General features: G+C 46.3%; 1 protein-coding gene across 1 annotated transcript; it reads left to right on the forward strand.

The window, feature by feature from the left end:
* The first annotated feature begins 3145 nt into the window (after positions 1-3145).
* LOC119353455 (E3 ubiquitin-protein ligase AIRP2-like) lies at positions 3146-7597 on the forward strand. Its single transcript, XM_037620077.1, has 5 exons — positions 3146-3522; positions 5075-5225; positions 5325-5391; positions 5486-5720; positions 6953-7597. The coding sequence occupies exons 1-5, from the start codon at positions 3458-3460 to the stop codon at positions 7161-7163; spliced, it is 729 nt and encodes a 242-aa protein (XP_037475974.1). The 5' UTR covers positions 3146-3457; the 3' UTR covers positions 7164-7597.
* The last annotated feature ends 4761 nt before the right edge of the window (positions 7598-12358 follow it).

Below are 12358 nucleotides of genomic sequence, written 5' to 3' on the forward strand. Positions count from 1 at the left end.
CCTCATCTTCTTCGCGCATACGAATCTGGTGATAGCCAGACCGCAGATCAAGCTTGGAGAAGACCGTAGTGCCCGCCAGTTCATCGAGCAGTTCGTCCACGATCGATAGGGGAAACTTGTTTTTGATCGTTGTGTCGTTGAGTCGGCGGTAGTCGACGCAAAACCTCCAGGTGCCGTCCTTCTTGTTGACGAGCAGCGCCGGTGCCGCGTAGGGGCTCACGCTGTGAGTAATGATCCCCGAGTCCAGCATCTCGCGGACCTGCCGCTCGATCTCGTCTTTCTACAGGGGAGAGTAGCGGTAGGGGCGAGTATTGGCCAGAATCGCCCCTTCCACCAATGTGACGGCGTGGTCGTACTGACGGTGCGGCGGCAGTCCTTGGGGCGCGGCGAAGACATCGGTGTACTCGTTGAGGAGGTCGGCGAGTGGGGTCTGGCTCGGTGACTTGCGCTTGGTCTGCATGGGCGGACAGGCATCCACCATGTCCATTGCCCAAACCTCGTTGCCGGCGATCAACTTGCGAAGTTCTGCTGGCTCCACCGCCGTCAGGGTCTCGGTGGCCTTGGGTTTGATGCCGCGCAGCGTGACTTGCTCGCCGTCGTGGAGGAATGAGACGAACTTGTCTTGCCAGTGGCAGGTCATGGGGTTGTGCTGCGCCAGCCAGTCCATGCCCAGGATGCCATCGTAAGCGCCGATGTCGAGCTCGCGCATTGGTGTCGAGAAGGTGTGCCCCTGCATCCACCACTTCAGGTCGGGTACGATGCGATCACAGGTGAGGCGATCGCCGTTGGCGACCCGTACTTCCACCGGCGGCAGAGGTTGGGTTTGTGCGCCGATGCGGTCGACGAAGCTCTTGTTGACGAAGCTGTGGGTGCTGCCCGAGTCGAGGAGGAGCAGCATGACTTGGTTCCCGACCAAGGCGCGCAGGCGAATAGTGCTCGGCGAGTCGGAGCCGTCCAGTGCCTGGGCCGACAGAACGCAGCACTCTGCAGGCCGATCTGGTGGAGTGGGCTCGTCCAAGAGCTAGAGAGCATGGATCGCGTTGTCGGAGAGAACCTCCCCATGCTCCCCCATGTGTATGGTGAGCAACTGTGCCGGCTGCGCGCAGCGGTGCTCCCGTGAGTATTTGTCGCCGCACTTGAAGCAGAGGTTGTTGGCGCGCCTGTAATCCCGCAACTGGCGCTCCTGAGCGAATTTGTCGCCGACAGCGCGTGGGGCTGCCGCTTGGCGCGGTTGAACCGTGTTTGTTGGTGGAGGAGGACGCCCTGGAGGAACTGGTCGGCCCCGTGGACGTGTCGTGCCCAGCTCTTCCTCCTGAATGCGCGCCAGCACGGATGCGCGGGTGATGCTCGACGGGGCTTGTAGACGAACCGCAGCGCGCAGCTCGTCCTTCAGTCCCAACAAAAACTGGGTGATGAAGAACTTGTTGTTGATGGAGGGATCCAACGCTAGTAGGTGATACATGAGTTCATCAAACGCCGTGCAATAATCGGCGACGCTGCCCGTCTGCCGTAGCTGAAGGAGACGATGCATAGTGAGCTCGAACTCGTCCGCACCAAACTCTTCGAGCACGGCGGCGCAGAACATGTCCCATGTCAGGTTGCGGTGACTCTGGCGAAATGCCTGGAGCCAGTGCGCCGCCTGCCCCTCGATGTACAAAGCAGCGGTAGTCACCCAAAATTGCTGACCCACCTTGTAGAGCTCAAAGTATGCCAAGCAACGATCCAGCCATAGGTAGGGTGCAGATCCGTCGAAACGGGGGAAATCGTGTTTTGGGGGTTTGTGGTAGGAGCTCTCTGGGTGGCTGGGGCTGGGCGGCGGCACGGTGACCCCAGCCATGGGCGCACCGAGAGGGGGAACCGAAATGAGTGGTGGTCGGTTGTCCCCCAGACGAGCGTGAGCTGAGGCGGGACGATGGGGCTCCGCGTGGGGGGGCTGATGGCGCGGAGGCGGTGGTGGCGGCGGCGGCGGCGGTGGTGGTACCAGCGTGGTGACAGAGCCCGCTGGTGAGGTCGAGCCGTCGACGGTCTTGCGGGTCGCATCGACGTCTGCCTGCGTCAGATCGAGCTGCCGCGAGAAGCCCCGCAGCTCCGCCGAGATCTGGTTGTTGAAGGCGATCTACGCCTCGAGTTGCTTGTCGCGGAGAGCGGTTTGCTCGTCGAGCTTGGCGAGAAGGGAGTCGAGCATCTTCGCGATGTGGGTGTTCCCTTCCTCCATGGCTTACAGGACTTGCCGCGTCGCAACGGAGGGCTTCGAGGGCGCCGTTGCTCCTGCCTGAAAGGGGATCGAACCCCGCGACGGATTTTGGGCGAGATCCGGCGAGCGGACTCGCACTGTGCGCGGTGGATGTTACCGATCCACCTCCCAAGCTTCAGAAGGTGCAGCGGCAGTGAGGGGGAAATTTTTTTTGGCTCTGAATACCAATGTAACGCCCCTGATCGGGGAGGGGATCGGCGATCTAGAGTAGGTGAGAGGGAGCAGGTGAGGAAGGGGATGAGCTTGGAGAAGGGGTTAGGATTGTAGAGGAAGGTTTGGATACAGAGAATGATCTACACACGCATGCCTCCACACGGCCATAGGCGGCCACCCTTAACGCACCCACGCCTCCACTTGGCAGGCCAGCTGGCTGGGCCCGCCAGCCAGCACCTAGGCACACTAATCAGCTGATTAGGTGTGACACCAAGCTGAAATTTAGGGCACCCGTTTTAGATCTGCTGGAAATGTAGATTGACCTAAAATCTTCTCTCTTGGCATTTAAAATCAGTCCTGGGGCATCAAATTATTGGGCCACCGAGGTGATCTTAAGCACAGCTCATGGACTCCACCCCACATGGCAAGTTAATTTCTGACCCAGCTCTTCTTCACCTGAACCAAGCCAAACACGACCAGTCGACCAGGCACGGATGGCTCGGTGCCGTTGTACGTGTGCTTCCGCTGTGTCACGGGCTGTGCAACTTCAGCCGGGCATCCGCACCTTCCAGAAACGTACGTGTCAACCCTCCTGGCCGGGCCTGCGTCCCCGGCCACCCTCACCCCCACGTACCCACGCCCCCTGACAGGCCAGACCGGCCCGGCCCTTGCCCCACCCGTCAGCGTGCCACCACCGTCGCCGTACCCCACCTCCCTCCCGTGCACGCAAGGCACCCGGGGGCGCCGAAAGCGACGGGGGGCGCGACCGCGTGAGCTTTAAACCCGCCCGGCCTCCTCGCCGCACTCCCCACCGCCGCTCGCCGAGCTCGCCCGCGCCGGAGCCGGACTGAAACCTCGGGGGAGTGACTGCGCGGATCGGGAGGCTCTAGGGTTTGGGTGTGGGGTTGGAGGCGCGGAGCGGAAGGGGATAACGGTTGGTGGCTTGGCGCGGAGGGGAGGGGCTGGGGTTGGGGATTTGGATGGTCGCGGCGGCGCGGCGCTGGAGTAGTAGTACTGGTGCCGCTCCTCCTCCTCCTCCTCCTACCACCCATGGGAAGGTCGTTCAGGGACTCGCTCAAGCTGCTCGAGGCCGACATCCAGCACGCCAACTCCATGTGAGCTCCCCGCCCTCTCACACCTTCCTTCCTGCTGCTCCCGTATATAAATTCTGTTGTTTGATTGGCCTTTCATTTGAGCTGGTGTGGTTGTTGCGCTGTTGCCTGTATACAAATGTGATGCGGTATTTTTTTGGCCTGTGTCGCGATTAATCCGTTGCGGTCTCCGTTTAATCCTCCTCCTGGAGAGCTTATTTACAGATTATTATCGTTGCCGTACACGCCTTGGTTGGTTGATTTGATTATTATGCTAAGTATATGTATCCTTCCAGTTTTGAGTCATGACATTCCAGGATTATTGCTCCAATTTTGATTGACTGCATATACTTATCGCTTTAGTTTTATATATTGAGTATAATTATACTTGGGTTGCTGTGAAGGACTGAAACGCAGCTTCTTTCATTGACACGTGTCTGACAAATGTACTGCCTTCTGACCGAAGCCACCATCATTGGGCTTTGAAGCACTAGTGGAATATAGGAACAGCACTTTCTGAGCTCTCGTCATCAAACCCCTCTTGCTAGTGTACGATGCAATTCTTCTCGAGTGACAATGTGGTGGTGGCTTCTTCATCATTACCATGGATTTTTTTCGATATCGTCATGGAAATTGTCGTCCACAATATCATTTCGCCAACTAGCTACGCAATTACGCATCATGGATTTAGTTATCATGCTTTGTTTACTATCCACATGGGCATCAGTTGCTCTGGATGAATTCACTATTAAGGGTTGCCTACAGCTTTAAAACCTGGTCAGGAAACAATAATACATTTATCATGTACCACTTTTAACACGTGGTGTAGGAGTGCTTTCGACTCCTCTGGGCCTCCAACTGATTAAAGAGGCTACTGTTGCCTTAGTCAGCCACTTGTGTACAAGGCGTAGTTTTCAGAATTTAGTTGTAATCTTGAAAACATTGACCTCCAATGGTATTCTTTAATATTGAGTGTAGAGACTGCTAACTCTAGTTACAGCATAGGTACAGGAGCATATCCTTAGTCAGTTGTCTTCTAGCTTCAACCATGTTCCTATACCTCATATGATGCAACTGAAATGATTTAAGAATGTAAGTATTAAACTACTTTTTTTCTTACTATGGAGAGCAACACGGCAGGCAGTTTATTTGAGGAGATCACCGGGATCAGTGCCCTTTTTTTTGTTTTTTGATATGGTGTTCCTGGTACACTCACACATGTGTTAACATGTTGAACCACACAAATATTCTATGCCTTGATGTCATTTCTGGCCATTAACAACACATTTGCTGCCTTAATTTGGAAACAAGACTTGTTATTCTCTGATAAAGTTGGTCAATGAAGTTCTGGAGTGGTCTTGTTTTTGTAGGGATATCATGATTATCCTAATTTCTTGTGCTTTCATGATCTATATTACAGCATATAGCTTTGCCTTATCTGTAAGACCATGAAATGTAATGAACAGAATTGTGAACTTTTTGTGTAGGTTGAGATTTTAGTATGGTTTGTTTATTCCCTTCTTGTATCAAGAATGCATTGCTCAACATTTTATTTTATTTTTGGTAAAAACTGCAGTGCTTCTGAATTCCGAAGGGAATATGATGGTGCCTGTCTTCAGATGAGGATGTCATACTGTCCGGCTGCACACCTTTTCCTTTTTCTTGTCCAGTGGACTGACTGCAACCTTGCTGGTGCTCTTGGGCTGTTGAGAATTCTCATTTACAAGGTACGCAAGTATCATAGTCAGGTTTCTTTCTGCTATTATTTTGTTGTTGTTGTTGAATTGCAGCCATGATTAACATCATTATAATCTTAAAATCTGCAGGTTTATGCTGATGGAACGACCACCATGTCCACTCATGAAAGGAAAGCGAGCATTAGGGAATTCTATGGTACAGTATAATTGTTTTCTGCAACTGTTTCACGCATTCATTTTCTTTGACTGGTTTGTTCATTATGTCTCTATTTTTCATTATTTTTTGGCAGCTGTAATTTACCCTTCTTTGGCGCAATTACATGAAGGAATTAATGAGGTGGAGGACAGGAAACAAAAAGCAATTTGTATAGAGAGGTATAGAAGACGAGAGGAGGATCACAAAAGGGTGATCTCAGAGATTGATGATAATATAGAGGAAGAGTGTGGCATATGTATGGAAATAAACAACAAAGTTGTCCTTCCAACTTGTAGCCATGCTATGTGCATTAAATGCTACCGTGACTGGTACCTATCTTTTCTCTTCTCTCTGTATTGTCGAGCAAAATTCAGTATCAGAGAACATTTGGCTTTTGTCCTTGATAATAAAACACTTCTGCATGATCAAGATGAAATGACAGGTCCTCAGAATTCATATGTAAGCTGGTCGCATTGTCAACTTGTAATTTTACAATCAATCTGAAAAACGGACATCAGCATGGTCACCTAGCTACTACCTACTAGGAAATAATTGTGTCCTTTTGTGCTTACATGAAATCATTTATCTCCGTGGAATATTGATCTTAAAGCATGATACCAAGGGCTAATGAATATTTTACCTTTCAAACTGCTGTGGTCAGCTTGATTATGCTGTTATCATGCTACTAGGTCGTCTTCTATAAGTTTGCTCTTTGGTCTTCATAGGAGGCTAGGTGGGATCTAATTGTAATGGAACCCCACCCTATTTTGACTAGATATTTGCTTTCTTTAGAAGGAATAGATATTTGCTTTGAGCTGGCTTACATGCTCCTTCTAATTATTGTTCTGTATGATTAATTAATCATAATATTAGACTTTGGTATATAAGGTAGAAACAGGAATTAATTGGACATGGGATCTTTCTGAGACGGTGTACATCAACTTTGTCCAGAAACTGGCCTTTCTGATTTTTATGTTCATTGCCTTGCAAGAAGAAATCAAGAAATGAATCTTGCAGATTTGTATTGCATGATTAATTTAACCTCATTGGAGAAAAGGCATACTGGTTTGAGTAAAGCTCGGGGCAGACAAAGGTTGGATATACAAGTTTAGAACAATATAGGAGACCAAGTCCATCTAAGATAGGTTTCTCTTATCTCAGACCAAAGGATACTGTATACATCAGTTCTCACCTGGTTTCCTTAGATTATGTCCTGTCATCTCCTGCTTGCATTTGGATTTAGATTTTCTTTCCCGGATTTGGAAGAAACACCAGGCCTTGAGGATTTCAAATGGTGTGCATAATGACTAGATATGGTGTGAGCTCATTTCTCACGTAATGAAAACTTAATCCAGGATTAGTTGCGCCTCCTTTGCTGTATTAGGACAGAGTAGCTTGTGCATTCATTGAATCAAAATAAGAATCAGCTTTAAAAAGAAAACACACTCAATTGTATTTGGTTCTGAACATGTCATAGTCTGACAATCAACTTTCTACATTATCCATTTGGTTTCTTTAAATACACACCTATTGTTCTAAGTGTGGCCTCCCTTCCCTGCAGGAGATCAAGATCCCAGTCCTGTCCATTCTGCCGCGACAGTCTCAAGAGGGTCAACTCTGCCGACCTCTGGATATACACAGATAACAGAGACATAGTCGACATGGCGACAGTCAGAAGAGAGAACCTGAGGCGTCTCTTCATGTACATAGATAAGTTGCCCACGGTGATCCCCGAATCTGTTTTCGAGGTATACGATTCCCACGTAAAGTGACCCTGTGCTTGGCTCGGCGTCGCCACAATTGTTCATCAGTTGGGTACTGCTAGTGCTGTAGACATTACCAATTGTTTGTCAGTGGGGTGCTGCTAGTGCTGTAGACATTGCCGGTTGTTCATCAGTGGGGTGCTGCTAGTGCTGTAGACATTTCTGGAGCCCCGGGCGCCGGCTGCCGCGAGCTTATGAACGCTCCGAGCAGCTCGCCGGGGAGGCTCTGTATGTATGTGAGGTGCTCCTATATATGTAAATTATTGTCGGTTGTATCCACACGGCCTGTGTGATGATGTGTTAGGAGTCTGACGCCTTGGGCATGTAAGTAATGGATCATTTTTTTTGCGGGCATGTAAGTAATGAATCATTGACTCTTAAGCATTTCGTCTGTGCCTGTTTGGGGGAATGCAATTCTGGAAGAATACGCTCTGTTCGATGTTTATGTCGACTATAGCAGTGTGTACTTAGGTCCTGTTGGAACGTGTGTATTTGTCGCAAAGTCTGCAGGAATCCATTTGATTGAGGCCTTCTTTGGTTCATAGGTAGGAGTATATTGTAGGAATTGTAAAGGATAGGAACTTTGTAGGAATTTTTTTAAGCCCTTTGATTTGTAGAAATGGATTTGTATTCCTATATAGGATGTCAATCCTTCATGTTTTAAAGGAAATGAAAAAATTTCTATCTATCAAATGACATGTCTTTCTTACATCTTTTTTGGTTTGGAGAAATTTTATAGGAATTTCATAGGATAAAATTTCTATAGGAAATTTAGAGCCCTTTGGTTTATAAGAACAGAATAGTATTTCTATGAAGGAGTTCTTCCTATCCTTCATATTTCATAAAAAAAAAAATATTAGCCTAGACTTAATGAAAAAAAATCATATGATATGATTCAAATGACATCTTTCTTTCTGTTTCTATAAATTTTTTATCCTATAAATCAAAGAAGGTCTTCATAGCAATTAAGATGTATGTCATCTTGCTTTTTATAATTTTCCTATTTCTATCAAGGTGAAGTCTTTCTGCACCATAGACGATGGAGACAAGCTCTTCTGTTTGTACAATTTTTCTATCCTATAAACCAAAGAAGGTCTTCATGACAATTAAGATGTATATCATCTTGCTTCCTATAATTTTTCTATTTCTATCAAGGTGAAGTCTTTCTGCGCCATAGACGATGGAGACAAGCTGTATGGATTGCATATCAGTATCACAGTGGTGCGGGCAGCTCCGACCGAAGGCATATGAATCTGTGATGCTTCGCTTTCGTGACGAATGGAATCAGTCGAACTGCCGTCGTTGCAAGAGGGCGTCACTCGTCACAACCAGAGGGTCGCTGGAGTGTCAGCTCTGGCACATTGGTCTGAAGTGGATGCCTCATTTGTTCCACGCCCGTCCTCCATGGTTCCATTTCTTGTCATGTTTTGCACGCGGGAGCTGGGCCTGAGACTGCTTTCGCCTTTCGGTATGGAAATCATCCACCAGCCTTTGTTTTGTCTCGGGGCCAACTGAAATACGGACCATCCACCGTGGCAGTCAGGCATGAGCAACGGTTAAAACTGCCGTCGCGGTTCGGAACGTGTGTTTGGTTTTAGGCATGTACTACCTAGAAAGACTTATATTTAGGAATGGAGGGGGTACAATAGTTGATAAGATAGTCTTATCTTAAATTTTACAAAAAAAATGTGTACAATGAGTCATCTTTTAGCCTTGTCTTCAATAACTACCTACTCTTAAAAACATGGTGAGACATATTGTGTTAAAAGATCATCTCTTGTCTTTTCTTAAATAAGAGAAGACAAACATTTTCTTATGAGTTCTCTTTCCTCCACTTCATCATTTATCCTACGTGACACTTCTAAGATTGCACATTGTACATGCCCTTAGCCTTCTTTAGCCCTTCTTTCTCTTCTCCCCGCACAAAGGTGGATACGGCGGATCTCGAGTAGGGGTCCCGAACTGTGGATCTTTGATCGATGGGGAACAGGAGACGTGGGACACGAGATTTACCCAGGTTCGGGCCCTCTCTAAGAGGTAACACACTACGTCCTGCTTGATTATTTGCTTGTATATATGGGGATTGCAGAGTTGATCTACCACGAGATCGGACGTACTAAACCCTAAACTAGTAGGATGGTGATTGTTATCTTAGCCTCTATGGACTAAACCCTCTGGTTTATATAGACACCAGGGGTGCTAGGGTTGACATATGTTGAATATTAGTTGGGCTACAGACCCACTTAACAATTTCAAAAAATCCCTAAGGGCCCATGTTGTCAATTGAGTGTAGGGAAGTTTAGTCCCACATGGCTAGTTGAGGGAGATGTACACCAACTTATAAGATGAGCTCTTCTCCCACTAGTATGAGTTGGTGTGAAGGAAGGAGAGGTGTTTGATACGTCTCCAACGTATCTATAACTTTTGATTGCTCCATGTTATATTATATACTATTTTGGACATTATTGGGCTTTATTATCCACTTTTATATTATTTTTGGGACTAACCTATTAACTGGAGGCCCAACCCAGAATTGCTGTTTTATGCCTATTTTAGGGTTTCGAAGAACAGGAATATCAAACGGAGTCCAAACGGAATGAAACCTTCGGGAACATGATTTTCTCACCGAACATGATCCAGGAGACTTGGACCCTACGTCAAGAAACAAAGGAGGAGGCCACGAGGTAGGGGGCGCGCCTACCCCCCGGCACTCCCTCCACCCTCGTGGGCCCCCTGTTGCTCCACCGACGTACTCCTTCCTTCTATATATACCTACGTATCCCCAAATGATCAGATACGGAGCCAAAACCCTAATTCCACCGCCGTAACTTCCTGTATCCACGAGATCCCATCTTGGGGCCTGTTCCGGAGCTCCGCCGGAGAGGGCATCCATCACGGAGGGCTTCTACATCAACACCATAGCCTCTCCGATGAAGTGTGAGTAGTTTACCTCAGACCTTCGGGTCCATAGTTATTAGCTAGATGGCTTCTTCTCTCTTTTTGGATCTCAATACAATGTTCTCCCCCTCTCTTGTGGAGATCTATTCGATGTAATCTTTTTTTTGCGGTGTGTTTGTTGAGACCGGTGAATTGTGGGTTTATGATCAAGATTATCTATGAACAATATTTGAATATTCTCTGAATTCTTTTATGTATGATTGATTATCTTTGCAAGTCTCTTCGAATAATCAGTTTGGTTTGGCCTACTAGATTGATCTTTCTTGCAATGGGAGAAGTGCTTAGCTTTGGGTTCAACCTTGCGGTGTCCTTTCCCAGTGACAGTAAGGGCAGCAAGGCACGTATTGTATTGTTGCCATCGAGGATAACAAGATGTGGTTTTTTTTATCATATTGCATGAATTTATCCATCTACATCATGTCATCTTGCTTAAGGCGTTACTCTGTTTTCATGAACTTAATACTCTAGATGCATACTGGATAGCAGTCGATGAGTGGAGTAATAGTAGTAGATGCAGGCAGGAGTCGGTCTACTTTTCTCGGACGTGATGCCTATATACATGATCATACCTAGATATTCTCATAACTATGCTCAATTCTGTCAATTGCTCAACAGTAATTCCTTCACCCACCGTAAAATACTTATGCTCTTGAGAGAAGCCACTAGTGAAACCTATGGCCCTCGGGTCTATCTTCATCATATTAATCTTCCAATACTTAGTTATTTCCTTTGCTTTTATTTTACTTTGCATTTTTATCATAAAAATACCAAAAAAATTATCTTATCATATCTATCAGATCTCACTCTCGTAAGTGACCGTGAAGGGATTGACAACCCCTTATCGCGTTGGTTGCGAGGAGTTATTTGTTTTGTGCAGGTACTAGGGACGCGCGCTCAACCTCCTACTGGATTGATATCTTGGTTCTCAAAAACTGAGGGAAATACTTACGCTACTCTACTGCATCATCCTTTCCTCTTCAAGGAAATCCAACACAGTGCTCAAAAGGTAGCAGTGTTCCACATGCGCGCTCCTCCTCCGCCGCCCGCCTCGCCACGCCACGCCTCGCCTCGACGCGCGCACGCACCGCGGGTTGCGGGAATGAGCTGAGCCGATGCAATGTTTTGCCGGTCAAAATTGGAGAGTCCATTACAGACACAATGAAAACGTCCATAATAAATACGTTTTTATTGTGGAGATGGAAACGTCTATAATTAAACGCGTCACTACTAGGAAAAGGCCTACTAATGGCACACCTGTTTTGGCTACTAATGGCGCACTACAGGTGCGCCATTAGTACCACGCCACTAGTATATTTTAGTAATGACGCACCACAGATGCGCCGTTAGTATCTGGTATACTAATGGCGCACCACAGGTGCGCCATTAGTGTCCCATAGGTGCGCCATTAGTATCTGGTATACTAATGGCGCACCACATGGAAGTGCGCCATTAGTAACATTTTTTTTTAAAAAAATTCGTTTTTTTCTTAATCTCAGGTCACTATTTCACATATGAGATATCCAACACATATATATACAACAAGCATCCATATAATAATCATATCCAACACACAAGTTTCATCATATATACATACATAGCCAACACATAGTTCCATTATTACATATTACAAAAGTTTCACATTGTTCATCCAACACCGTTATCCATCAATTCACAAAAGTTTCACATTGATACAAAATAAAAACACAAATGGAAAAGAAGCACTCCATCCATGCAAGCTTCCGTGAATTAAATCAAATCTGCAAAATGGTAAACAAGAAGTTAGAAGAAGAAGAAGAAGAAGAGAAGAAGAATAAGAAGACTAGAAGAATACTAGAAGAAGAAGAACACTAGAAGAATACTAGAAGAAGAATAAGAAGAAGAATAAGAAGAAGAATAAGAAGAAGAATAAGAAGAATAAGAAGAAGAAGACTATAAGCTTATTATGTAAACTTGATCATTTTGTGCTAACATAAGTAATTTTGGAGCTAACCTATAGGAAATTAAGCATATAAGCTCTAAGTTAGCATATTAAAGCCAACTTAGGTAAAATGAAGCTAACCTATGTCATTTTGGAAAAGAAGAAGAATAAGAAGAAGACTATAAGCTTATTATGTAAACTTGATCATTTTGTGCTAACATAAGTAATTTTGGAGCTAACCTATAGGAAACTAAGCATATAAGCTCTAAGTTAGCATATTAGAGCCAACTTAGGTAAAATGAAGCTAACCTATGTCATTTTGGAAGAA

Source organism: Triticum dicoccoides, chromosome 2A, assembly GCF_002162155.2.
Source record: "Triticum dicoccoides isolate Atlit2015 ecotype Zavitan chromosome 2A, WEW_v2.0, whole genome shotgun sequence".
In the NCBI taxonomy this organism is placed as follows: Eukaryota; Viridiplantae; Streptophyta; class Magnoliopsida; order Poales; family Poaceae; genus Triticum; species Triticum dicoccoides.